Source organism: Lepisosteus platostomus, chromosome 16 (assembly GCF_059453375.1).
Source record: "Lepisosteus platostomus isolate fLepPlt1 chromosome 16, fLepPlt1.hap1, whole genome shotgun sequence".
Lineage (NCBI taxonomy): Eukaryota > Metazoa > Chordata > Actinopteri > Semionotiformes > Lepisosteidae > Lepisosteus > Lepisosteus platostomus.
Window position 1 is genome coordinate 744722 of NC_142626.1, and position 23389 is coordinate 768110.

Below are 23389 nucleotides of genomic sequence, written 5' to 3' on the forward strand. Positions count from 1 at the left end.
AGCTGGGTGTGGTGTGTGTCTCTGCAACACTGCAGCGCTGTCAGTGCGGGAGCTGGGTGTGTTCAGTGTGGTGTGGGCGTGTGTTTACCTGTATGTAAATGGGAGTTCTTGAACAAAGAGTACTCGTCTGGGCCGAAGACTTAACCACGCCACGCCACGGCCCACACCCTCGAGTCTACAGCACACCGCAACAGTACAGCTCCAGTCCCCCTGGCTGTTTACACACACACACACACACACACACACACACACACACACACACACACACACACACACACACACACACACACACACACACACACACAGACTTCGACTCGCCCAGCCAGTGCAGCAGACCGCTGGACACTCGTACAGGAGAGCATTCAGTGCGTTCAGCAGCGATTGTATCAAACCGATCGGTCGAGAGGGGGCAGCCTGGTGAATTCTCACTGGAGAGAACAGAGTGGTGAATTTACACAAGAGAGAACATCCTGGTGAATTTACACAAGAGAGAGCACCTGGTGAATTTACACAGGAGAGCACCGGGTGAATTTACACAGGAGAGAGCACCGGGTGAATTTACACAGGAGAGAGCACCTGGTGAATTTACACAGGAGAGAGCAGTGCTATAGTCAAGCACAGAAAGATAGGCAGGTCAGCCAGCCAGCATGGAGGACAGGGTGTTGGATAACATGCATGCTCACAGTGTGTGCCTGATGGGTGTGTTCCTGGCTGAGCACAGCATGAGTCAGAGTGGAGAGGAGAGTGCTGTAATCCCAGCACAGTACAGCAGGGAGGGGAGGGAGGGGAGGGAGAATGCGAGGAAGAAGGCAGGGCTTTGGGGTGTCTCGTGACAGCGCACGGGGGGTTGGGGGGGAAATCAGAGTGTCCTGAACTAAATCGCAGCAGATGAGTCTGGTAAAGGAAATTCTGGCTCAAAGTCAGCTGAGCTGCTGTTGCAGGAGATCCTCGGTGTTGAACCCTGCACACACACTGGAAAGTGTGGGACTGGCTGCCTCCATTACTCAGTTACTCACTGCTCCCTTAACTGAGCTCGAAACAGGTTTGATTGGATTAAGTCTCTTTGTGTTTATTTGAGGTGAGCTCTGGATTTCTCTAACATCTGTCTTAATTGCAGTTGCTTAGGCTTAGTTAATAGCAGCATGAGCTACAGCTTTAGTTGCAGAAGTAGCACGAGCAGCACTGGTGACTGCACAGCTGGAGCTGCAGCAGCACTGGGGACTGCACAGCTGGAGCTGCAGCAGCACTGGGGACTGCACAGCTGGAGCTGCAGCAGCACTGGGGACTGCACAGCTGGAGCTGCAGCAGCACTGGTGGCTGCACAGCTGGAGCTGCAGCAGTGACAGCACTGGTAGTTGCACAGCTGGAGCTGTAGCAGGAATAGCAGTATTAGCTGCAGTAGTTGAAGCATTAGTCTGAAGTCGTAGAAAAGATCATATTAGCTGACGAAAACACCTAGCAGGCACTGGGGTCACCACCCCAGGGGGCTCACTGGTGCCCTCAATATATCGTCATAGCTGACTACAGAGCAGCACTCGAGTGCGTACTGGCAGGGAATCTGCTCCAGCTGAAACACCCTGGTGCACACAGAGCTAGAGGGTACCAGGAGCAGCTGCAGTCCCATCTGTAGCCTGGGCGACAGGCGTAGCAGTATTACTGGTAGTACTGCGGCCAGCAGTAACAGCAGAACCACTGTCTTTGGAGGAAGTTAACCCCCCCGGAGGCCGCCCCCCTCTGACCCCCTCTTCACCCCAGCAGCGGAACAGCAGGCTTGTGGAGGCGAGCGGAGAGCAGGACCGGGCTCATAGAAGGGTCTGGCCGAGCAGGCGGCCCCCAGACTGGGGTGACGTGCGAGTGCATTTTTACACCAGGTACCTGCAGGGACGTGCGGAGCGCGGCCGGCGGCCTTCAGCGCCGACCCATGACGCCTTCTTGCTCGACCGTGTTCAACCCGGCCCGCACACAGACACACACACACACGCACACACGCTCGCTCGCTCGCAAAATGTATATTTAGCTATACGACACCGTAAACACGGCCCGACAGGAAAGAAAGACGAAGGAGGTCTTTAAAGGGGGAAATAAATAGCTTGAAAACTGCAGCGTGGCGTTGCTGCCGGACAAATAACAGGTCCCGCACTACAAGATCAGTGGAATTAACCAAGAAAGCAACAACAGTTTCACCGGTTACTCCACAAACAAACAATCTTAAGCGGTGGGGGATGCTAGCCGGACTCAGGAGCTTGTGACTGGTTTTATTTAGTGTAATTTCTGCTCGGTTGCTGCACAGCACGTCAGCTGCTATTTGCTCTTATTTTGCTTGGTTGCCCGTAGCAACCGGCCTGACGGACGATTCCGGGCAGCGTCACGCACGGACGGGGGCTGTGCGTCGTTGCTCCTAGCAACAGGATCTGTGTATCTCCCCACTACCAACACACGCACTTTCCTCGGGAAATTACTGTAAATTAGCCACGCTGCCCGTTACACACACCGCGTGGGTAGGGAATTCTTGCAGAATACGCGTGGATTAAATGACTGATTATACGAAGAAGCATCTCATCTGTTTAATTTTAGAACGTAACCAATTTAAACCAATTAAAACCAAAATTTTAATTTTTGCCGCTCCTGGACGGTCGTGTTTAGTCGTTCCGTCTTCACTCTTGAACAGTTTTAAAAGCGTTTATTCCTGTTTCCTGGGTTGCGAATCTCTCCGCAGGCGATCTGGCCAATGAAACGGAAAATGAAAATCTGTCATTGTTATGATTCATATTTGGAAATGTACTTTGGGAAGCAAAGGTTTTATACAACTACTGCTATCGGTAAGAAGGCCGAAAGCTGGAAAAGTCTATTTTGAAAACAAAAAATAGACCTAAACTGTAAGAATAGAGAGGCTACCGGCGAGGTGAGAGTGCCCAGCCCGCCCAGCACGTCTGGTCATTAGTAGCTGACTGACCCAGCTGTGTCTTGAAATGACCCAGGTTATCGGCATCAACGACTTGGAGGCCCTGGTCTTGCTCAGCACTGGAGAGGCAGGCGAACAGTTAACAGCGCAGGTCTGGGAGATCTGGGACACAGAGCAGACTGAGGGGCTCGTGATGTCTGGGGGAGGGTGTGTGTGAGGGTGAGAGTGAGAGTGTGAGTGTGAGTGTTTGTGTGTGTGTGTGAGTATGCAGCTGAGTGTGCCTGAGTGTTTGTGTGTGAGTGTGAGAGTGTGTGTGTGAGTGTGAGAGAGTGTGTGTGAGTGTTTGTGTGAGTGTGAGAGTGTGTGTGTGAGTGTGAGAGTGTGTGTGAGTGTGAGAGTGTGTGTGTGTGAGAGTGTGTGTGAGTGTGAGAGTGTTTGTGTGAGTGTGAGAGTGTGTGTGAGAGTGTGTGAGTGTGAGAGTGTGTGTGAGAGTGTGTGTGAGTGTGAGAGTGTTTGTGTGAGTGTGAGAGTGTGTGTGAGAGTGTGTGAGTGTGAGAGTGTATGTGAGAGTGTTTGTGTGAGTGTGAGAGTGTGTGAGAGTGTGAGAGAGTGTGAGAGTGTGTGTGAGAGTGTGTGTGAGTGTGAGAGTGTGTGTGTGTGAGAGTGTGAGAGTGTGAGTGTGAGAGTGTGTGAGTGTGAGAGAGTGTGAGAGTGTGTGTGAGAGTGAGTGTGTGTGTGAGTGTGAGAGTGTGTGTGAGAGTGTGTGTGAGAGTGTGTGTGAGTGTGTGTGTGAGTGTGAGAGTGTGTGTGTGAGTGTGAGAGTGTTTGTGTGCCTGAGTGTTAGTGTGTGTGTCTGGGGACAATGGTGGTTCCTCACAGGACAGATAAACACCAGTAAACACAAACGCTCACAGGCCTGGCCAGCTCCCCCAGCCCTTATCTGAGCCTCAGAGGCCTTCCACACACCCTGGCTGCCCTCGGACATGAGGACATCTCTCCCAGGCCCGCGCCCCTCCTCCCGTCCTCCGCAGCCCAGACCCTCGGCCCTGACGAATTCCTGAGATTAGGCTGGAATTCCAGGATTCCAGTGACGGTGTGGAAGTGACACAGGGATCCCGAGGAGGGGAGGGGGGAGAGGGGGGTACAAGCGCCATCACACTCATTCACCTCGGCCTCCCCGCTGTACACCCTGCTGCTGCCAGGAGCTTCGTGCCAGTCAGAGTGCCAACCAGCCAGTCAGAGTGCCAACCAGCCACTCAGAGTGCCAGTCAGTCAGAGTGCCAGTTAGCCAGTCAGAGTGCCAACCAGCCAGTCAGAGTACCAGTCAGTCAGAGTGCCAACCAGCCAGTCAGGGTGCCAACCAGCCAGTCAGAGTGCCAACCAGCCAGTCAGAGTACCAGTCAGTCAGAGTGCCAACCAGCCAGTCAGGGTGCCAACCAGCCAGTCAGGGTGCCAACCAGCCAGTCAGAGTGCCAGTCAGTCAGAGTGCCAGTTAGCCAGTCAGAGTGCCAATTAGCCAGTCAGAGTGCCAGTCAGTCAGAGTGCCAGTTAGCCAGTCAGAGTGCCAGTTAGCCAGTCAGAGTGCCAACCAGCCACTCAGAGTGCCAACCAGCCACTCAGAGTGCCAACCAGCCAGTCAGAGTGCCAACCAGCCACTCAGAGTGCCAGCCAGTCAGAGTGCCAGTTAGCCAGTCAGAGTGCCAACCAGCCAGTCAGAGTGCCAGTTAGCCAGTCAGAGTACCAGTCAGTCAGAGTCCCAGTTAGCCAGTCAGTCAGAATGCCAGTCAGTCAGACTGTCAGTGCCAAGCTGGGTGTCAGACAGTTGGTGTGCCAGTCACTCAGTCAGTGTGCCAGTCAGTCACTGTGTCAGACTGTCAGTGTGTCAGTCAGTATGTCAGTCAACTCTCCAGTGTCAGTCAGGCTCTGTGTCAGTAGGTGACTGTGTCAGACTGTCAGTGTGTCAGACGGCCAGTGTGTCAGGCTGTCAGTGTGTCAGGCGGCCAGGATAGCCATTCACAGTTCCCCAGTCAGTCTGAACCAGGCTGTTGGCATTCATCTGCACTGCCTGTCTCAGAAATCTGCAATCTATGCAGAGGTCAGCAAAACAGAGCAAAACTTCTCAGAACAAGCCTGCTTGTGGGGCTCTCTTTCCTCTCTGCTGCGGAGCGGCCCCGCCCGTCCCTGGGACGCTCATTCCGAAGGAATTCCTCACAATTCCATCCTGCTCTGTCATTGTGCACATCCCCCTGCTGCCTCAGGAAGTGGTACAGGAAACTCGCTCAGCGTCCAGCATCCAGCGTCAAGCTCCCAGGAGAGAGGACTGGTTTCAGCACAGTGCAGTGAGGAAGATACAGAGGAGCTGGACTGAGTGTCTCTACAGTTACTCTACAGATCTGAGGATGATGATGGTGTGTTAATGTGAAGATACAGAGGAGCTGGGATGAGTGTCTCTACAGTTACTCTACAGATCTGAGGATGATGATGGTGTGTTAATGTGAAGATACAGAGGAGCTGGACTGAGTGTCTCTACAGTTACTCCACAGATCTGAGGATGAGGATGGTGTGTTAATGTGAAGATACAGAGGAGCTGGACTGAGTGTCTCTACAGTTACTCTACAGATCTGAGGATGAGGATGGTGTGTTAATGTGAAGATACAGAGGAGCTGGGCTGAGTGTCTCTACAGTTACTCTACAGATCTGAGGATGAGGATGGTGTGTTAATGTGAAGATACAGAGGAGCTGGACTGAGTGTCTCTACAGTTACTCTACAGATCTGAGGATGAGGATGGTGTGTTAATGTGAAGATACAGAGGAGCTGGACTGAGTGTCTCTACAGTTACTCTACAGATCTGAGGATGATGATGGAGTGTTAATGTGAAGATACAGAGGAGCTGGACTGAGTGTCTCTACAGTTACTCTACAGATCTGAGGATGAGGATGGTGTGTTAATGTGCAGATACAGAGGAGCTGGGATGAGTGTCTCTACAGTTACTCTACAGATCTGAGGATGAGGATGGTGTGTTAATGTGAAGATACAGAGGAGCTGGGCTGAGTGTCTCTACAGTTACTCTACAGATCTGAGGATGAGGATGGTGTGTTAATGTGAAGATACAGAGGAGCTGGGCTGAGTGTCTCTACAGATCTGAGGATGATGATGGTGTGTTAATGTGAAGATACAGAGGAGCTGGGATGAGTGTCTCTACAGTTACTCTACAGATCTGAGGATGAGGATGGTGTGTTAATGTGAAGATACAGAGGAGCTGGGCTGAGTGTCTCTACAGTTACTCTACAGATCTGAGGATGAGGATGGTGTGTTAATGTGAAGATACAGAGGAGCTGGGCTGAGTGTCTCTACAGATCTGAGGATGAGGATGGTGTGTTAATGTGAAGATACAGAGGAGCTGGGCTGAGTGTCTCTACAGTTACTCTACAGATCTGAGGATGAGGATGGTGTGTTAATGTGAAGATACAGAGGAGCTGGACTGAGTGTCTCTACAGTTACTCTACAGATCTGAGGATGAGGATGGTGTGTTAATGTGAAGATACAGAGGAGCTGGGCTGAGTGTCTCTACAGTTACTCTACAGATCTGCGGATGAGGATGGTGTGTTAATGTGAAGATACAGAGGAGCTGGACTGAGTGTCTCTACAGTTACTCTACAGATCTGAGGATGATGATTGTGTGTTCATGTGAAGATACAGAGGAGCTGGACTGAGTGTCTCTACAGTTACTCTACAGATCTGAGGATGATGATGGTGTGTTAATGTGAAGATACAGAGGAGCTGGACTGAGTGTCTCTACAGTTACTCTACAGATCTGAGGATGAGGATGGTGTGTTAATGTGCAGATACAGAGGAGCTGGGATGAGTGTCTCTACAGTTACTGCACAGGCCTGCAATCGCAGCACTGACATCAGCCAGATGTGCTGTTGCAAAAAATAAAACAGTTCCTGAGTGCATTCAGACATGCGGCCGCAGTTGCCCTGGCGACGGAGGTATATCTGGGGTTCCCCCCCATGTGCAGTGACTCAGAGGCATTCCCTTCTCATAGGAGCGAGGGGGAGGGGATCTTGGAGTGCGGTTTCCCTGTCTCAGCTGACTCATGCGCAGGCTGCTTGTGAGAGCAGCCACAGCCAGGAAGAGAGACTTTTTTTTTAAGGAAAGAGAAACTATTCTGGGATGGCAGCCATGGTAACATAATAGAAGGGTAGGCTGGGGGGGCTGGGACAGTGGGGGGGGCGAGGAGGGGCTATTGTAAGTAACGAGTCCTGTCTCCCCAGCAACCGCGGTGTGTGTATATAAATACAGCGTGCGCAGCCTGCAGGGTGCTCATGTCTCTTACACACGCTCCCTCGTACCCGGACGGATGTGAGCTCTGCAGGCTGGGCTCTTCCTCTTTCTGCACAGCTCTCCGACCCGACCCAGCGACACAGCACCGCAGCCCAAAGAGCACGTCCCCAACCCATGAGCAATAACGAAATCACTAACACTCTCTTGTACCTGAGCTCTCTCACTCTCTCACTCTCTCCCCCTCTCCCCTGAATCTGAGCTCTCTCACTCTCTCTCCCCTATATCTGAGCTCTCTCACTCTCTCTCCCCTATATCTGAGCTCTCTCACTCTCTCCCCTGAATCTGAGCTCTCTCACTCTCTCTTCCCTATATCTGAGCTCTCTCACTCTCTCTCCCCTATATCTGAGCTCTCTCACTCTCTCCCCTGAATCTGAGCTCTCTCACTCTCTCTCCCCTATATCTGAGCTCTCTCACTCTCTCACTCTCTCCCCTGTACTTGAGCTCTCTCACTCACTCTCTCCCCTGTACTTGAGCTCTCTCACTCACTCTCTCCCCTGTACCTGAGCTCTCTCACTCACTCTCTCCCCTGTACCTGAGCTCTCTCACTCACTCTCTCCCCTGTACCTGAGCTCTCTCACTCTCTCTCCCCTATATCTGAGCTCTCTCACTCTCTCCCCTGAATCTGAGCTCTCTCACTCTCTCTTCCCTATATCTGAGCTCTCTCACTCTCTCTCCCCTATATCTGAGCTCTCTCACTCTCTCACTCTCTCCCCTGAATCTGAGCTCTCTCACTCTCTCTCCCCTATATCTGAGCTCTCTCACTCTCTCACTCTCTCCCCTGTACTTGAGCTCTCTCACTCACTCTCTCCCCTGTACTTGAGCTCTCTCACTCACTCTCTCCCCTGTACCTGAGCTCTCTCACTCTCTCACTCTCTACCTCTCTCACTCCTGTACCTGGGCTCACACTTTCCTCTGTTCCTGTGCTCTCTCACTCTCTCACTCTCTACCTCTCTCACTCCTGTACCTGGGCTCCCTCACACTTTCCTCCGTTCCTGCGCTCTCCGATCCCACAGTGGGTGCTCCCAGCCTGCTCCTGTGATGACAGCTCTTTCACAATCGCGCTCCAGCTCATTCCAGGGTGGGGGCAGGGGGAGGGGTGCAGGGAAGATGGAGTCACTGAGCATTTCAACACAAACTGATCAGATCCAGGCGGTGGTGAAACTTTCCTGATAAAGAACCTTTCTTCTCTGTCTGAACAAGTTAAGATAAAGTCAGCTGTGCAGTTACACACAATCTGCAAGCCGCAATCTGATATTCAACGCAACATAAGATGCATGTACATCTGTAAAAACTGTCTTTAAGATGGTGTGTTAATGCGAAGATACAGAGGAGACAGACTATCTCTTTACGGTATTTTAAAATGTTTTTTCAAACTCCGATTTCAGAGCCCCGGGTTCGAGGGGGGGGGGTGGTGTCTCTATCCCGGGAGTAGAGTGTTTTCTCTGTGTGCCCAGGCAGCGGGCAGCAGTTCTCTCACATGACTGCGTGACTCAGGGGCGTCCTGCCGACAGCGTGACTTCGCCAGAGCGCGGTGGAAAAGCACTCCCAGCGTCAAACCCTTTTCTACACCAGTTGCTTTTGTCATGCCCACCCGAATTTATAACAGCCCATTGTGTATTACTCCATTCACAAAACCGAGAAGTCAAATATAATTTCTTTTTCCATTTTAGCAGCCAATGTGAAATTATTCAGCAGCCTCATTCAAGCACTAAACATGTCCCTACAGCCTGGAGACCCCACTGACTCTGACAGAGCAGTCTGAGACACTGCAGGCTGGACTGGGAGCTGGTTAGTTCTTCACTGGGATTATAATCAGACTCACTGACACTGACAGAGCAGTCTGAGACACTGCAGGCTGGACTGGACTGGCTGGACTGGGAGCTGGATTAGTTCTTCACTGGGATTATAATCAGACTCACTGACACTGATAGAGCAGTCTGAGACACTGCAGGCTGGACTGGACTGGCTGGACTGGGAGCTGGATTAGTTCTTCACTGGGATTATAATCAGACTCCACTGACTCTGACAGAGCAGTCTGAGACACTGCAGGCTGGACTGGACTGGCTGGACTGGGAGCTGGATAAGTTCTGACACTGACAGAGCCTCTCCAGGCTGGACTGCACTGGCTGGACTGGGAGCTGGATTAGTTCTGACAGTGGCACAGCCTCTCCAGGCCGGACAGCCCTGGAACCTGCCCCCCAGCAGCAGCTCTCCGTCCTGCAGTGACCCGAGGGGTGTGGGGCGTCCGGCCCCGACGCGCAGGGGCTGTGTTGTTGTTCTGGTTCTCGGTCTGATTTGACAGCCAGATGACATCACTGCTGGACGACCTCCGGGGCTGTTCCTCTCTCCCCCCTCCGCTGGCGGGCGCAGCCCCCCGAGCTGCAGCGCTGCCAAAGCCGTAACAATCACCTAAATATTTACAGACGTTTACAACAAAAAACGTATTGTTGTGAGAGCTTCACAGACATTTCTGAAAACCATGATTATGAGAGAGGCTCGCTCTGTGCTCCTCGGGCTGTGACAGGAGATCACACGCTGGGCTGTAGCTCTGTTGAGTCCCCCCCCAGGAGGATTGGAAGCCGTCCTGGGATTAGAGTTGTTATTTTAGGGAAGAATGTTTGTCTGTTTGGGGGGAAAAAAGGTTTGGAGCACGTCTTGCAGCGCGGTGAGGACGGGGGGAGGAAAAACAGGGATTCGGAGCTGGAATGAAACCAGGCCGGGACACTCACTCGCTGAAAGAGAGAGCAGGCCAGCGGAGGCCTGTCAGAAGCTGAGAAAAACACGCAGAAACTTGAGAAGAGTTTGAGAAGGGAGGAAGAACTACAGTTCCCATCCTGCCCTCCGGCTGGCCCCTCCCCCCTCCCTGTTGCCAAGAGCAGCAGGCCTCAGCTGTTCGGCACCTGGCCCCTCCCCCACTGGTTCACCTCTGGCCTCTGCATTCCACAGGGAAATTACCTTGCTGCCTTCCTGCCCCTGCAGCCCCCCGCCCTGCTCTGACACGGGGGGGGGGCGGGGGTTTCATCTGGACAACAGAGGCCTGAAGAGGCCAGGCATGCCGGAGAGCAGAGATAAGACCACCCACAAGAATCAGAGCGATCGAGCCGGTCTCTCGGGGTGGCGGCGAGGTATGTGGGTGTCCACCTGCGCCTGCGGGGCAGAACTGAGCCGGTTCCCCTCCTCTACGAGCCCCCGCGGTTCCGGGTCCAAATGCGGCAGGCTCACCCCCCCCCCCCGTCCGGACACCCCGCAGCACAACGAGTCTGGGCCCAGTTCCCCTCAGCCGGCCGGTACTGGAGCTCACTGGGCCGGACCGGGTCAGCACCCGAATGACGAGCCCAGCAGCTAGAACCCGGAACGGACCAGAGCAGGAAAGGCTTAACAAAACCAACACCAAAAACGCAAGTATGATCAGGACCTACATGGAGACCAGCTCAGCTTGTTCCAGACACCTACAACCCTCTGTGTACAAACTGACTCCTGTTTTTTTTTTCGTTTTTAATCGCGCTCCCCTGTAGTTCGCAGTCGTCACCTGTGGTTTGTTTCGCTGGGTTGAGTGAGTCAGTAACTGAGGATTCTGATAGCCGGGCCCCTCGAAGTCTGTGCTCCGGGCGCAGAGATTAAGCTTATCTTGTACTGCACACAGCAGAGTCAGTGAGACGGGTGTGTTGTGTAGCAGTGCTTTCTCAGTACCTGAGTCAACCGTCACGCAGACGTTTGGAAGTTGAGTCCTGGGGAGAACGCAGGCCCCTGCATTCTGCTTCCAGGGAACAGGGAGTGATCTGGTATGTCCCATTCCGGATTCCAGCTGCCAGGACTTCCTGTTACCCCAGCGTCCTGCACCCTGACGCTCGGTGAGCCGCAGTGGTGGAGGTCACCCGATCCTCGAGAGTCACATCCTGGACAAACCGACTGCCCTGAGCCTCTGGCGCCCCCTGCTGGCCCTGGGGAGGAAGGGGCGCCCCTCCCCCAGCTCGCTCTCACTCACCTGCGGTGACCAGCGCTGGGCTGTGGGCTCTGCAGGTCAAGGAGAGGAAGTCCAGTCCAGCTGGCTCCCGGGCTCAGTAGTGTCCAGCACCGCCCTGTATCTCCCTCTCCAGTAGTGTCCAGCACCGCCCCCGTATCTCTCAGTCCAGTACTGTCCAACACTGCCCTGTGTCTCCCTGTCCAGTACTGTCCAACACTGCCCTGTGTCTTCCTGTCCAGTACCGTCCAGGTCTGCCCTGTGTCTCTCAGTCCAGTACTGTCCAACACTGCCCTGTATCTCCCTCTCCAGTACTGTCCAACACTGCCCTGTGTCTCCCTGTCCAGTACTGTCCAACACTGCCCTGTGTCTCTCAGTCCAGTACTGTCCAGCGCTGCCCTGCCTCGTCACACTGGACACCCTGCCAGGACTGTGTCTCCTCCTGAGGGACAGCGCAGGGCTGGGCTGCAGAGCAGGACAGACAGGCAGAGGGAGGACCGTCCCCTGGCCGTGACAGGAGGGGACGGATCCAGATGTTGATGGTGCAGATTCTTCAGAGCGGAGAGAAAGAGACCGAGATATCGCAAGTGCAGAGGGGGGGAGCTCAGCATGTTCTGAATGTCTGAAAGGAAAGAGGAAGTGAAGAGGGGGGCGCAGGGGCGACAGAGAGGGAGACAGCGAGAGAGAGGGGGAGAGCTGTAACCTGACCTCTGTCTGTCTCTCGCTCTCTCCGTCTCCTCCTCCTCCTCCCCTCCAGATGTGAGGACGAGCCCAACATCTGGCCGCCATGCTTGTGCGGGCCCGCGCAGGGCTGGGCAGGAAGTGACACGGGGAGAGGGGGAAGTGGAGGGGAGGGGCGGGGGGTCCGCTGGCGCACACACAGCTATTGTTCCACAGCTGGAGAGCGGGGAGGGAGGGGCTGTTTGTTTCAGCTCACAATGTGACACACACTCGCTTACTGCTCTCACAGCAGCGCACAATCAATAACACACTCCTGCTCTCTCACACACTCCTGCTCTCTCACTCTCCTGCTCTCACACACACTCCTGCCCTCTCACACACTCGCTTACTGCTCTCACAGCAGCGCACAATCAATAACACACTCCTGCTCTCTCACTCTCTCACACTGCTGCTCTCTCACTCTCACTCCTGCTCTCTCACTCCTGCCCTCTCACACACTCCTGCCCTCTCACACACTCCTGCTCTCTCACTCTCTCACACTCCTGCTCTCTCACTCTCCTGCTCTCACACACACTCCTGCCCTCTCACACACTCGCTTACTGCTCTCACAGCAGCGCACAATCAATAACACACTCCTGCTCTCTCACTCTCTCACACTGCTGCTCTCTCACTCTCACTCCTGCTCTCACACACACTCCTGCTCTCTCTCACACTCCTGCTCTCTCACACACTCCTGCCCTCTCACTCTCACTCCTGCTCTCTCACTCTCACACACTCCTGCTCTCACACACTCCTGCTCTCTCACACACTCCTGCTCTCACACACTCCTGCTCTCTCACTCTCACACACTCCTGCTCTCTCACTCTCACACACTCCTGCTCTCTCACTCTCACACACTCCTGCTCTCTCACACACTCCTGCTCTCTCACTCTAACACACTCCTGCTCTCTCACACACTCCTGCTCTCTCACTCTCACACACTCCTGCTCTCTCACACACTCCTGCTCTCTCACTCTCACACACTCCTGCTCTCACACACTCCTGCTCTCACACTCTCACACTCCTGCTCTCTCACGCACTCCTGCTCTCTCACACACTCCTGCTCTCACACTCTCACACTCCTGCTCTCTCACACACTCCTGACACTCACCCCTCCCGTCTCTCTCTCTCTCATCGCCCCGAGCAGCACTAGGAGTGGCCGGGCAGGGCAGGGAGGTGACAGGGGCGGGCGCTTCCCTTCTTCCAGCCCTGCCAGAGCAGGCGAGGCCCAGGCTTGCTTCCCCGCTGAGGGGAGCTAGGCCCGTCGTCGCGGCAACCGCGCCAAACCCCATTCCTGAGATGCCTCTGAGCTGCGCTGTCTCTGCGTGCGTCCCTCTCTCTCTCTCCCGAAGTCCCCCTCTCCTCCTGCTGCTGTTTACCATCTGTCTCTCCTCTCCGGCCTCTCCCCCTCCCTGTGGGTTGTTTTTAACTGACCAGTCCTCCCCCTCTCCACCTTTGTAACCCTGGACAGTGAGATGAGAAGCGTACCCTGGGACTGAAGATATGTCAGGCACTCTGCTAATTCTCCTCTCTACAATATACAGTAACCCACTGCCGTCAGGCAAACCTGGAGCGGATCAGACTGCTGCGCACTGGGAGTCTGACTGACAGCACTGTCACACCTGGAGCGGATCAGACTGCTGCGCACTGGGAGTCTGACAGCACTGTCACACTTGGAGCGGATCAGACTGCTGCGCACTGGGAGTCTGACTGACAGCACTGTCACACCTGGAGCGGATCAGACTGCTGCGCACTGGGAGTCTGACTGACAGCACTGTCACACCTGGAGCGGATCAGACTGCTGCGCACTGGGAGTCTGACTGACAGCACTGTCACACCTGGAGCGGATCAGACTGCTGCGCACTGGGAGTCTGACAGCACTGTCACACCTGGAGCGGATCAGACTGCTGCGCACTGGGAGTCTGACTGACGGCACTGTCACACCTGGAGCAGATCAGACTGCTGCGCACTGGGAGTCTGACAGCACTGTCACACCTGGAGCGGATCAGACTGCTGCACACTGGGAGTCTGACAGCACTGTCACACCTGGAGCGGATCAGACTGTTGCACACTGGGAGTCTGACAGCACTGTCACACCTGGAGGGGATCAAACTGCTCCGCATATATCTGTGGAAATTATTATTTAATTTAATTATTTAATCAAGCTCACGGTCAAGTTTGAACAGGAGTGTGCATATACACACATAATAAGCGAACTAAAGTGAGCCACTTGGACTTGGACTGTGTTCCAATAAATCACTTTATCCGGTAAAAGAGCAGGAACACAGAGCACAGATTTTTAAAATAAAAAAAACAGTCCACAGGCAGTAGGATCATTTACACTTTTAACCGCAATCTGTCCGAGGAGAAAGGACAGCCCGGACGGAGAGCCTGGGACAGCGCCATCAGCGGCCATTTTGAACACGCCGGCTCACTCGCGGCCCGCTGACCGGGACAGCAGCGCCCCCTGGTGGCGCCTCTCCGGCGGCGGCCGGGATCACGGGAGACTCCGGAGTCGGGGAACCCGGGACCCCATAAACCAGACCCTCCTCGCTTACAGTACTAAAATAAACGAACAGTCGGTCCTTTCGGCTGCGTTCGTGACTCTCGTGAAGAAGAGAAAGGCTCATTTTCTTGTTGGAATCGGGTTAAAAGGGCAGTAAATCTAACGGAGGAGGTGTTTGCAGAGCAGGGTACCCTCAAAAAGTTTTCCTCTCGTTTCTAACGAGGCAACGGGCGCACTGTTTCATCTACGTATCCTATTAGACGACCTTTCCCCAACCCGAAGAGAAAAGCAGTCGAACCCGCGGCCTGCGGTGAGCCTCGCCACGCGCCCGGGTCGGTTTGCCGTGGAGACGCCCTCTGGCGGGCAGAGTCGAGAGCGCCGGTCATTGGTCAGTCTCCACCCGTGATCCACTGCATGTGGGTGTGAAGGACACAGCAGTCACCAAACTGATCAGTGTCCAGTCACTGTCCCGTGGGTCAGTGGTCAGTGTCCACCAGTGGCCCACTGCATGTGGGTGCGAGGGACACAGCAGTCATGAAACTGATCAGTGTCCAGTCACTGTCCGCTGGGTCAGGAGTCATCGTGTGTAGGACACAGTAGTCATAAAGCTGACCTGTGTCCACTCACTGTCTGTGGGCCCGTGGTCAGACGTCCAGTGTGCGTGCGGACAGGAGGGAGAGGGTGGGAGCTGTCTGGGTTCAGTGTCTAGTCACAGTACCTGGGTCAGTGGTCAGTGGCCCCAGTGTCCCTCTGCTGCTCCTGGAGGACGTGCCCAGAGACACTGCTCGCCTGCCTGCGTTGGTCTTTCATCCCCCAGATAGTCGAACAGGTCAGTCTCGGACCCTCTCCCCTCGGAGTATCCCCCACCATTTCACCAGAAAAAACCCCACTCTCTATGAAATCAATTCATTTAACTTCAGTCACGTCTTCCGTTTAAGCCAAACATGTGGACAGGTGCTCTCCCCACCAGTGCAGGGCCTGACAGCTGCACCTCCACCCCTAGGATTCGAACCCGCCAACCACACCGGACCCACGGGCCTGGGGAAGAGGGAGCACCTTCAAGACTCGGAACCAGGAGGGGCCGCTTTACACAGAGGGTGGCGGGTGTCTGGCACAAGCCCGTCCCCCCCCACCAACACTGCGGCACGGCCGGGCGGAGGCCAGCTCCCAGGGGAGTCTCCTGGGACACAGCCGGAGGGGCTCCTCGGATACCTGAGGGAAGAGGGAGTCGGAAAGGCCGGAGCGCGCCCTCCACTGCCCGGCGTCTCGAGCGCGGACACCAGGAACCTTCCGGGGAAAAAGCCCCTTTCCTCCGCCAGCCCGCTCGCCCCGGGCGGGAAACGGGCACCCCGGCTTCACGAGCACAAGGACGGGATCCGGGCGGATTCACCGGGGCTCGGCCGAGGGGCCTCACCGCCGCCCCCCTGTGGCAGACGGGAGAGCGTCCAACGCCCCCCCTCAGTTCTTGGGGCATCTCCGCAGGAGGACACGAGAGGGGGGGTCTCCCTCCAAAGCTGGGGTGCCCCACAGCAGGCGTTTCAAACTGCCCCGGTTCTAGCTCTGATCCGTGGGGTGGGATGAGTGGAGCAGAGGGCTCAGTCGAGGTTTGAAAGGTCAAAGGTCACATACCCCCCCCCAGGAGTCTCGAGCCAGCAGTTCCCTCAAGACGTCCGATCCCCCTTCCCCGAAACTCCACAGCAACCAAACCCCGTTTTTCCCTGAACGACCTTTGCAGAAGCCGGTCGGGATGAGTCAGCAGCACCGGCTGGCCCAGCAGGACCCGGCGCCGGAGAGAGACGGGCCCGGCCCAGGCGCCCCCAACTCATCACCGGAGTTCGTCACCGAGAAACCAGCCCCAGAACCGGGCCCGTCCGAGCAGCCTCACGGGGTCAGGAGCGCGAGGAGGGGGCGCTGCAGGCCAGCGGGGTCCCCAGGGCCAGCCGGCGCAGAACCGAACCCGCGATCCCGTCTGCCGAGGGGTACAGAGCGCTGTGCCTCCGCCGCCCCCCACGAAAACGCAGAAGGGGGGGGAAAAAACGGATCGAACTCGGATGTTATTTTGGGAAAATACTGTTTTTTTTTATTTTTGCTTTTTTCCTCGTGGGCGCAGGGCGGCTACCCTCTCGGTCCTTGTCCGCGTGGGCGGGGCTCTCACTTGAAGATCTTGCCCTGGCTGAAGGGCTTGCCCACGTGCTTGAACTCGCCCTCCCAGGCGAAGTACTCCTTCACCATGGTCTGGCACTCCTCGCTGTCCACGTCCAGCTTGCGCCAGCTGTAGGACTCGTAGTCCACCTGCCAGTCCTCCGAGAGCTGTGGGCGGAGGGGCGGGGTCAGAGAGTGAGAGAGAGGAGAGAGGAGAGCAGAGAGGACAGAGGAGGGGTCAGAGGGAGAGCAGAGAGGACAGAGGAGGGGTCAGAGGGAGAGCAGAGAGGACAGAGGAGGGGTCAGAGGGAGAGCAGAGAGGACAGAGGAGGGGTCAGAGGGAGAGCAGAGAGGACAGAGCAGAGAGCAGAGAGGACAGAATGAGAGAGAGGAGAGAGGACAGAATGAGAGAGAGGAGAGAGGAGAGAGAGAGGAGAGAGCAGAGAGGACAGAGTGTGAGAGAGGAGAGAGCAGAGAGGACAGAATGAGAGAGAGGAGAGGTCAGAGGAGAGAGGAGGGGTCAGAGGACAGAGTGAGAGAGGAGGGGTCAGAGGAGAGAGGAGGGGTCAGAGGAGAGAGGAGGGGTCAGAGGACAGAGTGAGAGAGGAGGGGTCAGAGGAGAGAGGAGGGGTCAGAGGGAGTGAGAGAGAGGAGAGCTCACCGTGAAGGCCAGGTCCTGCCCTCTGAACACCCAGATGCCCGAGATGCTGCTGTCGTTGTTGGTGCCGAAGAGGATGACGCTGGCGAAGGCGTTCTTGCGCAGCTTCTCCAGGCGCTGGAACATGCCTGGGGGGGCGGGAGGAGAGGGGAGGGCTCAGGCCGGGAGCCGCGCGCGGGGCGGCCGGAGGAGAGGCCCGGGGCGGAGGGGGGGCTCACCCGTGATGAGGTTGCAGCTCATGAAGGTCATGCTCAGCTCCTCGGGGAAGCGGTACTCGCCGTACCAGATGGAGTAGCCCTCGCGGTCGAAGCTGCTCCAGAAGTGCGGCAGCGCCACCGTCAGGGTGTCCTCGTTCGAGTACTTGCGCTTGAACTCGTCCAGCACGAACGGGCTGGGGCACAGGAGGGGGAGGAGGAGGTGAGGAAGGGGCAGAGCTCCCACTGAGACGACGGCGCACTGCAGCACGAGGCCCAGACTGCGCCTCACCTCGCAGGCAGGTGAGGACACAGGGCACAGCGCAGTGGGGAGACAAGAGAGGACAGCGCAGTGGGGAGACAAGAGAGGACAGCGCAGTGGGGAGACAAGAGAGGACAGGTAGGGACAGGGCACAGCGCAGTGGGGAGACAAGAGAGGACAGCGCAGTGGGGAGACAAGAGAGGACAGGTAGGGACAGGGCACAGCGCAGTGGGGAGACAAGAGAGGACAGCACAGTGGGGAGACAGGAGAGGACAGCACAGTGGGGAGACAGGAGAGGACAGGTAGGGACAGGGCACAGCGCAGTGGGGAGACAGGAGAGGACAGCGCAGTGGGGAGACCAGAGAGGACAGCGCAGTGGGGAGACCAGAGAGGACAGGTAGGGACAGGGCACAGCGCAGTGGGGAGACAGGAGAGGACACGTAGGGACAGGCAAAGACAGTGCAGTGGGGGGACAGGCAAAGACAGTGCAGTGGGGGGACAGGCGAGGACAGCGCAGTGGGGGGGACAGGTACCTCCTAGGCAGGTGGGCGAAGGGGTCCTTGGTTTTGGGCTCGGAGGCCAGCGCAGCGTCGCACTCGTCCATCTCCTCCTCGGCGGGGGGGGCCGGGGGCTTCTTCTCCTCCTTCTTGTCCTTCTTCTCCGACTTGCCCCCCTCCTTCGCCCCCTTCTCCTTCTTTGGGGGGGCCTCCTTCTTGGGCTGCATCTCCGCAAACCTCTTGGCTGCCGGGACAGGGGAGACGCACAGTCACGGCCCGGGACACAGGCAGGGCGGGCCGGCGGACCGGCGGACCAGCGGGGACACTCCTCAGCCCTGGTCAGGCGCCGCGGACAGCTCAGCTTCCAGAGGCACCCGAGAGCCGGGAGCCCAGCCCGTGTCTCCGGTCCTAACCAGACTAACCAGACCGGACCCGACCCGCCGGACCAGCTGTCCTCCCGGTCTAACAAGACTGGACCTGAACCACCGGACCCGCTGTCCTCCTGGTCTAACAGGACCAGACCTGAACTACCGGACCCGCTGTCCTCCTGATCTAACAGGACTGGACCTGAACCACCAGACCGGCTGTCCTCCTGGTCTAACAAGACCGGACCTGAACCACCGGACCGGCTGTCCTCCTGGTCTAACAAGACCGGACCTGAACCACCGGACCGGCTGTCCTCCTGGTCTAACAAGACCGGACCTGAACCACCAGACCGGCTGTCCTCCCGGTCTAACAAGACTGGACCTGAACCACCGGACCAGCTGTCCTCCTGGTCTAACAAGACTGGACCTGAACCACCGGACCAGCTGTCCTCCTGGTCTAACAAGACCGGACCTGAACCACCAGACCGGCTGTCCTCCCGGTCTAACAAGACTGGACCTGAACCACCAGACCAGCTGTCCTCCTGGTCTAACAAGACTGGACCTGAACCACCAGACCAGCTGTCCTACTGGTCTAACAAGAACAGACCCGACCCGCCGGACCGGCTGTCCTCCCGGTCTAGCAGGACTGGACACCCCAGGTCTCTGGCTGCTGGGACTCACCATCGAACTGGGCCATCTTCTCACACAGACGCACCTCGCCCAGCACCGCCCTGAACTGGGGCTGGTTCACGCAGGTCACGAACCAGCGGTTGGCGTTGGGGAAGGCCTGCCTGAACGCCGGCTCCAGGACCTGCAGGACAGAGACACCGGTCAGACCCGGACACTGGGGGGGGACAGTGTGGCCAGAGAGGGACAGTGAGACAGACAGACTGACAGTGTGGCCAGAGAGGGACAGTGAGACAGACAGACTGACAGTGTGGCCAGAGAGGGACAGTGAGACAGACAGACTGACAGTGTGGCCAGAGAGGGACAGTGAGACAGACAGACTGACAGTGTGGCCAGAGAGGGACAGTGAGACAGACAGACTGACAGTGTGGCCAGAGAGGGACAGTGAGACAGACAGACTGACAGTGTGGCCAGAGAGGGACAGTGAGACAGACTGACAGTGTGGCCAGAGAGGGACAGTGAGACAGACTGACAGACAGTGTGGCCAGAGAGGGACAGTGAGACAGACTGACAGACAGTGTGGCCAGAGAGGGACAGTGAGACAGGCAGACATGGAGACATGAGCAGTCTGCCAACACCCCCCACCCCCTCACCTGCTTGTAGAGCCAGATCAGGGAGCAGGACACCCCGATGTCGGCCAGGCTGACCCTCTCCCCCACCAGGAAGGTCCTGGTCTTCAGGTGCTCGTCCAGGACGCCCAGGACCCTGCGCACCTCCTCCTTGGCGTGCTCCGTGGCCTGGGGGCGAGGTCAAGGGTTAACGGCTCTCTGCCGGCGCAGACGCGGACGAAAGCAGCCCGCTGTGGACGCCGCTGGGACTCACCTGCTTGTTGTACTGCATGATGCCCAGCGTGGGGAACACCCAGGTGCTGGCCGGGGGGATGACCTCAGAGTCCGCAAAGCTGAGCCACTGCAGGATCTGGGCCGAGTCCTGCTTAGTGGTGCCTCTGAGAGCATCCGAGCTCACTGACGCACAGAGAGAGAGACAGTCAATCACACAGAGACACACGGGCTCACTGAGACACACAGAGAGAGAGAGAGACAGTCAATCACACAGAGAGAGAGACAGTCAATCACACTGAGACACACGGGCTCACTGAGACACAGAGAGAGAGCGAGACAGTCAATCACATAGAGACACTGGCTCACTGAGACACAGAGAGAGCTAGACAGTCAATCACACTGAGACACACTGTCTCTCTCTGTGTGTGTGTGTGCCAGTGAGCCAGTCGATCACACACACTCAGTCTCTCAATTCAATTCAAGGTGCTTTATTGACACGACCAATGAATAAATTAGTGTTGCCAAAGCAAAACAAATACAATTAACACAAAATCTATGGATGTTTTCAGAAATTTCACAATACAGACCCCTCTAAATACAGTTACATTCAAACATCTGGAGCTCACTGTTCCTCAGACTTGGGACAGGAGATCACACACTGTATTATTACAGACAGAGGGCAGGAGAGTGAGAGAGAGAGAGAGAGAGACCCCACACAGACAGTGTGTGTGTGAGACCCCCAGACAGGAGAGAGAGTGAGCAGTGCCAGTCAGGACTTACAGTAGTAGGCGATGGCGTTGCTCTCGAACAGACAGAAGCCATCGTCTCCTTGGAAAGCAGGGACCTGTGCGAGAAACAGGGGGAGTGAGAGAGGGAGGGGAGGGGGGGGGGGGCGCTCCTCACTGGCCTGCGCCCACGGCGCCTCACCTTGCCCAGGGGGAAGTTCTTGAGGAAGGCCGGGCTCTTGTTGGTCTGTCCGAAGGTGAAGTCCGGGGGGGTGCAGGCCAGGCGCAGCTTGGCGCCGCTGTACTGGGCTGCGATCTGAGCCTTGAAGGCTCTCCAGTTCTCGGGGTACGTGTACAGAGTCTGGGGAGACAGAGGGCAGAGGGTGAGCAGAACCAGGGGCGTCCGGACACCTGCGCCAGCAGCTCTGGACAGCCCAAGGGCATGTGGGGGCACACTGTCACCCCTCAAACAGTCCACTTGACCACTCAGAGAGAGACCCGGGGCTCCCTCTGTGCCCCCCCCCCACCACACACACACAGCAGGGGCCCCTCTGTCCCCCACCACACACACACACAACAGGGGCCCCTCTGTCCCCCACCACACACACACACAACAGGGGCCCCTCTGTCCCCCACCACACACACACACAACAGGGGCCCCTCTGTCCCCCACCACACACACACACAACAGGGGCCCCTCTGTCCCCCACCACACACACACACAACAGGGGCCCCTCTGTCCCCCACCACACACACACACAACAGGGGCCCCTCTGTCCCCCACCACACACACACACAACAGGGGCCCCTCTGTCCCCCACCACACACACACAACAGGGGCCCCTCTGTCCCCCACCACACACACACAACAGGGGCCCCTCTGTCCCCCACCACACACACACAACAGGGGCCCCTCTGTCCCCCACCACACACACACAACAGGGGCCCCTCTGTCCCCCACCACACACACACAACAGGGGCCCCTCTGTCCCCCACCACACACACACAACAGGGGCCCCTCTGTCCCCCACCACACACACACAACAGGGGCCCCTCTGTCCCCCACCACACACACACAAACACACACAACAGGGGCTCCCTCTGTCCCCCACCACACACACACACACACGGCAGGGGCTCCCTCTGTCCCCCACCACACACACACACACACGGCAGGGGCTCCCTCTGTCCCCCACACACACACAGCCGGGGCCCCCTCTGTCCTCTGCCCTGTGTCCGGTACCGGCGAGCGGAGCGGCGGCACGCCCGGGCCCGCAGACCCGGCTCACTGACAGCCGGGCCTCCCCCCCCCGAGCCGAGCCCCCGCCACACAGCTCCCAGACCCCCCCTGACACCACAGAGCAGCGCCCTCTCGCAGGACTGCGACCCCACCCCGCGTCTCTCCGGCACCGGCGCCTGTAAGCAAGCGGCGAGCGAGTCCGTGACGGAGCCGCTTCCCAACAATAAAACCGAGCGAACCCCCTCCCCTCCTCCGCCATCCGGGAGAGAAATACAGCTCCCTGCGGAGACACAGCAGCCTCCGGCCCCCGCAGCGCCCAGCGGCCGGGCCGAGCGGCGAAGGATGAGGGGGATGGCGGCCGGATTGCCGGCGCCCACCAGTTTGAAAACCCGGCCCCGGCTGCTCCGTACTCACCCCGGCCGCCATCTTCGACAGGAGAGAAAGAAGGAAGGGCGGCGCGCTCGAGTGACGTATAGCGAGGCCGGCCGCGTGGCGCGCGAGGGGGGGCGGGGTTTCTGCGTGAGAGGGGCGGGGCTGTGACGGGGGGAGGGGTCGGCGAGAGGCGCCGTCTGCCCGCAGGACTGGTCTCCTCCGTCTCCGTAGTGCGGCAAACTCCCACCGGGCTTGAGTGCCCGCGTCCCCGGGGCGCGGCGGGTCTGCCTCCCGATTCTCACATCCCGGGTTCAGCCCCAGACCGGCACTCCATGCCTGCATGTGTTATCTGGGGGTGCACTCAATTCAATTCAATTCAAGGTGCTTTATTAGCATGACCGATGGGTACAATCAGTGTTGCCAAAGCAGATAACTTACTCACTGCACAGACACCCCTGGGGTCCAGACTCTTACTGGTCACACTGTACAGACACCCCTGGGGTCCAGACTCTTACTGGTCACACTGCACAGACACCCCTGGGGTCCAGACTCTTACTGGTCACACTGTACAGACACCCCTGGGGTCCAGACTCTTACTGGTCACACTGCACAGACACCCCTGGGGTACAGACTCTTACTGGACACGCTGTACAGACACCCCTGGGGTACAGACTCTTACTGGACACGCTGTACAGACACCCCTGGGGTACAGACTCTTACTGGACACTCTGTACAGACACTCCTGGGGTCCAGACTCTTACTGGTCACACTGCACAGACACCACTGGGGTACAGACTCTTACTGGACACACTGTACAGACACCCCTGGGGTCCAGACTCTTACTGGACACTCTGTACAGGCACCCCTGGGGTCCAGACTCTTACTGGTCACACTGCACAGACACCACTGGGGTACAGACTCTTACTGGACACACTGCACAGACACCCCTGGGGTACAGACTCTTACTGGACACTCTGTACAGGCACCCCTGGGGTCCAGACTCTTACTGGTCACACTGCACAGACACC

The 23389-nt window shown here is 57.2% G+C and overlaps 1 protein-coding gene and 1 long non-coding RNA gene across 2 annotated transcripts; both read right to left on the reverse strand.

Annotated features, from left to right (window-relative positions):
- Window positions 1–7971: 7971 nt before the first annotated feature.
- Window positions 7972–11321, reverse strand: LOC148646554 (uncharacterized). Its single transcript, XR_015927551.1, has 2 exons — window positions 10941–11321; window positions 7972–9659 (listed from the first exon to the last, which is right to left on the reverse strand). It is a non-coding gene; the product is annotated as an uncharacterized LOC148646554 (long non-coding RNA).
- Window positions 11322–16491: 5170 nt separating this feature from the next.
- Window positions 16492–22544, reverse strand: eef1g (eukaryotic translation elongation factor 1 gamma). The gene is made up of 10 exons (XM_088608648.1): window positions 22404–22544; window positions 20952–21110; window positions 20805–20868; window positions 20065–20207; window positions 19836–19979; window positions 19237–19366; window positions 18227–18434; window positions 17456–17628; window positions 17241–17365; window positions 16492–16747 (listed from the first exon to the last, which is right to left on the reverse strand). The coding sequence occupies exons 1-10, from the start codon at window positions 22413–22415 to the stop codon at window positions 16589–16591; spliced, it is 1317 nt and encodes a 438-aa protein (XP_088464774.1). The 5' UTR covers window positions 22416–22544; the 3' UTR covers window positions 16492–16588.
- Window positions 22545–23389: the final 845 nt, after the last annotated feature.

Coding starts and splice junctions, on each gene's coding strand:
- eef1g (XM_088608648.1), bottom strand. Junction 18,435..19,236: donor GAAGATGGCCCAGTTCGATG/GTGAGTCCCAGC, acceptor CTGTCCCGGCAG/CCAAGAGGTTTGCGGAGATG. Junction 17,366..17,455: donor GAGCTGCAACCTCATCACGG/GTGAGCCCCCCC, acceptor CCGCCCCCCCAG/GCATGTTCCAGCGCCTGGAG.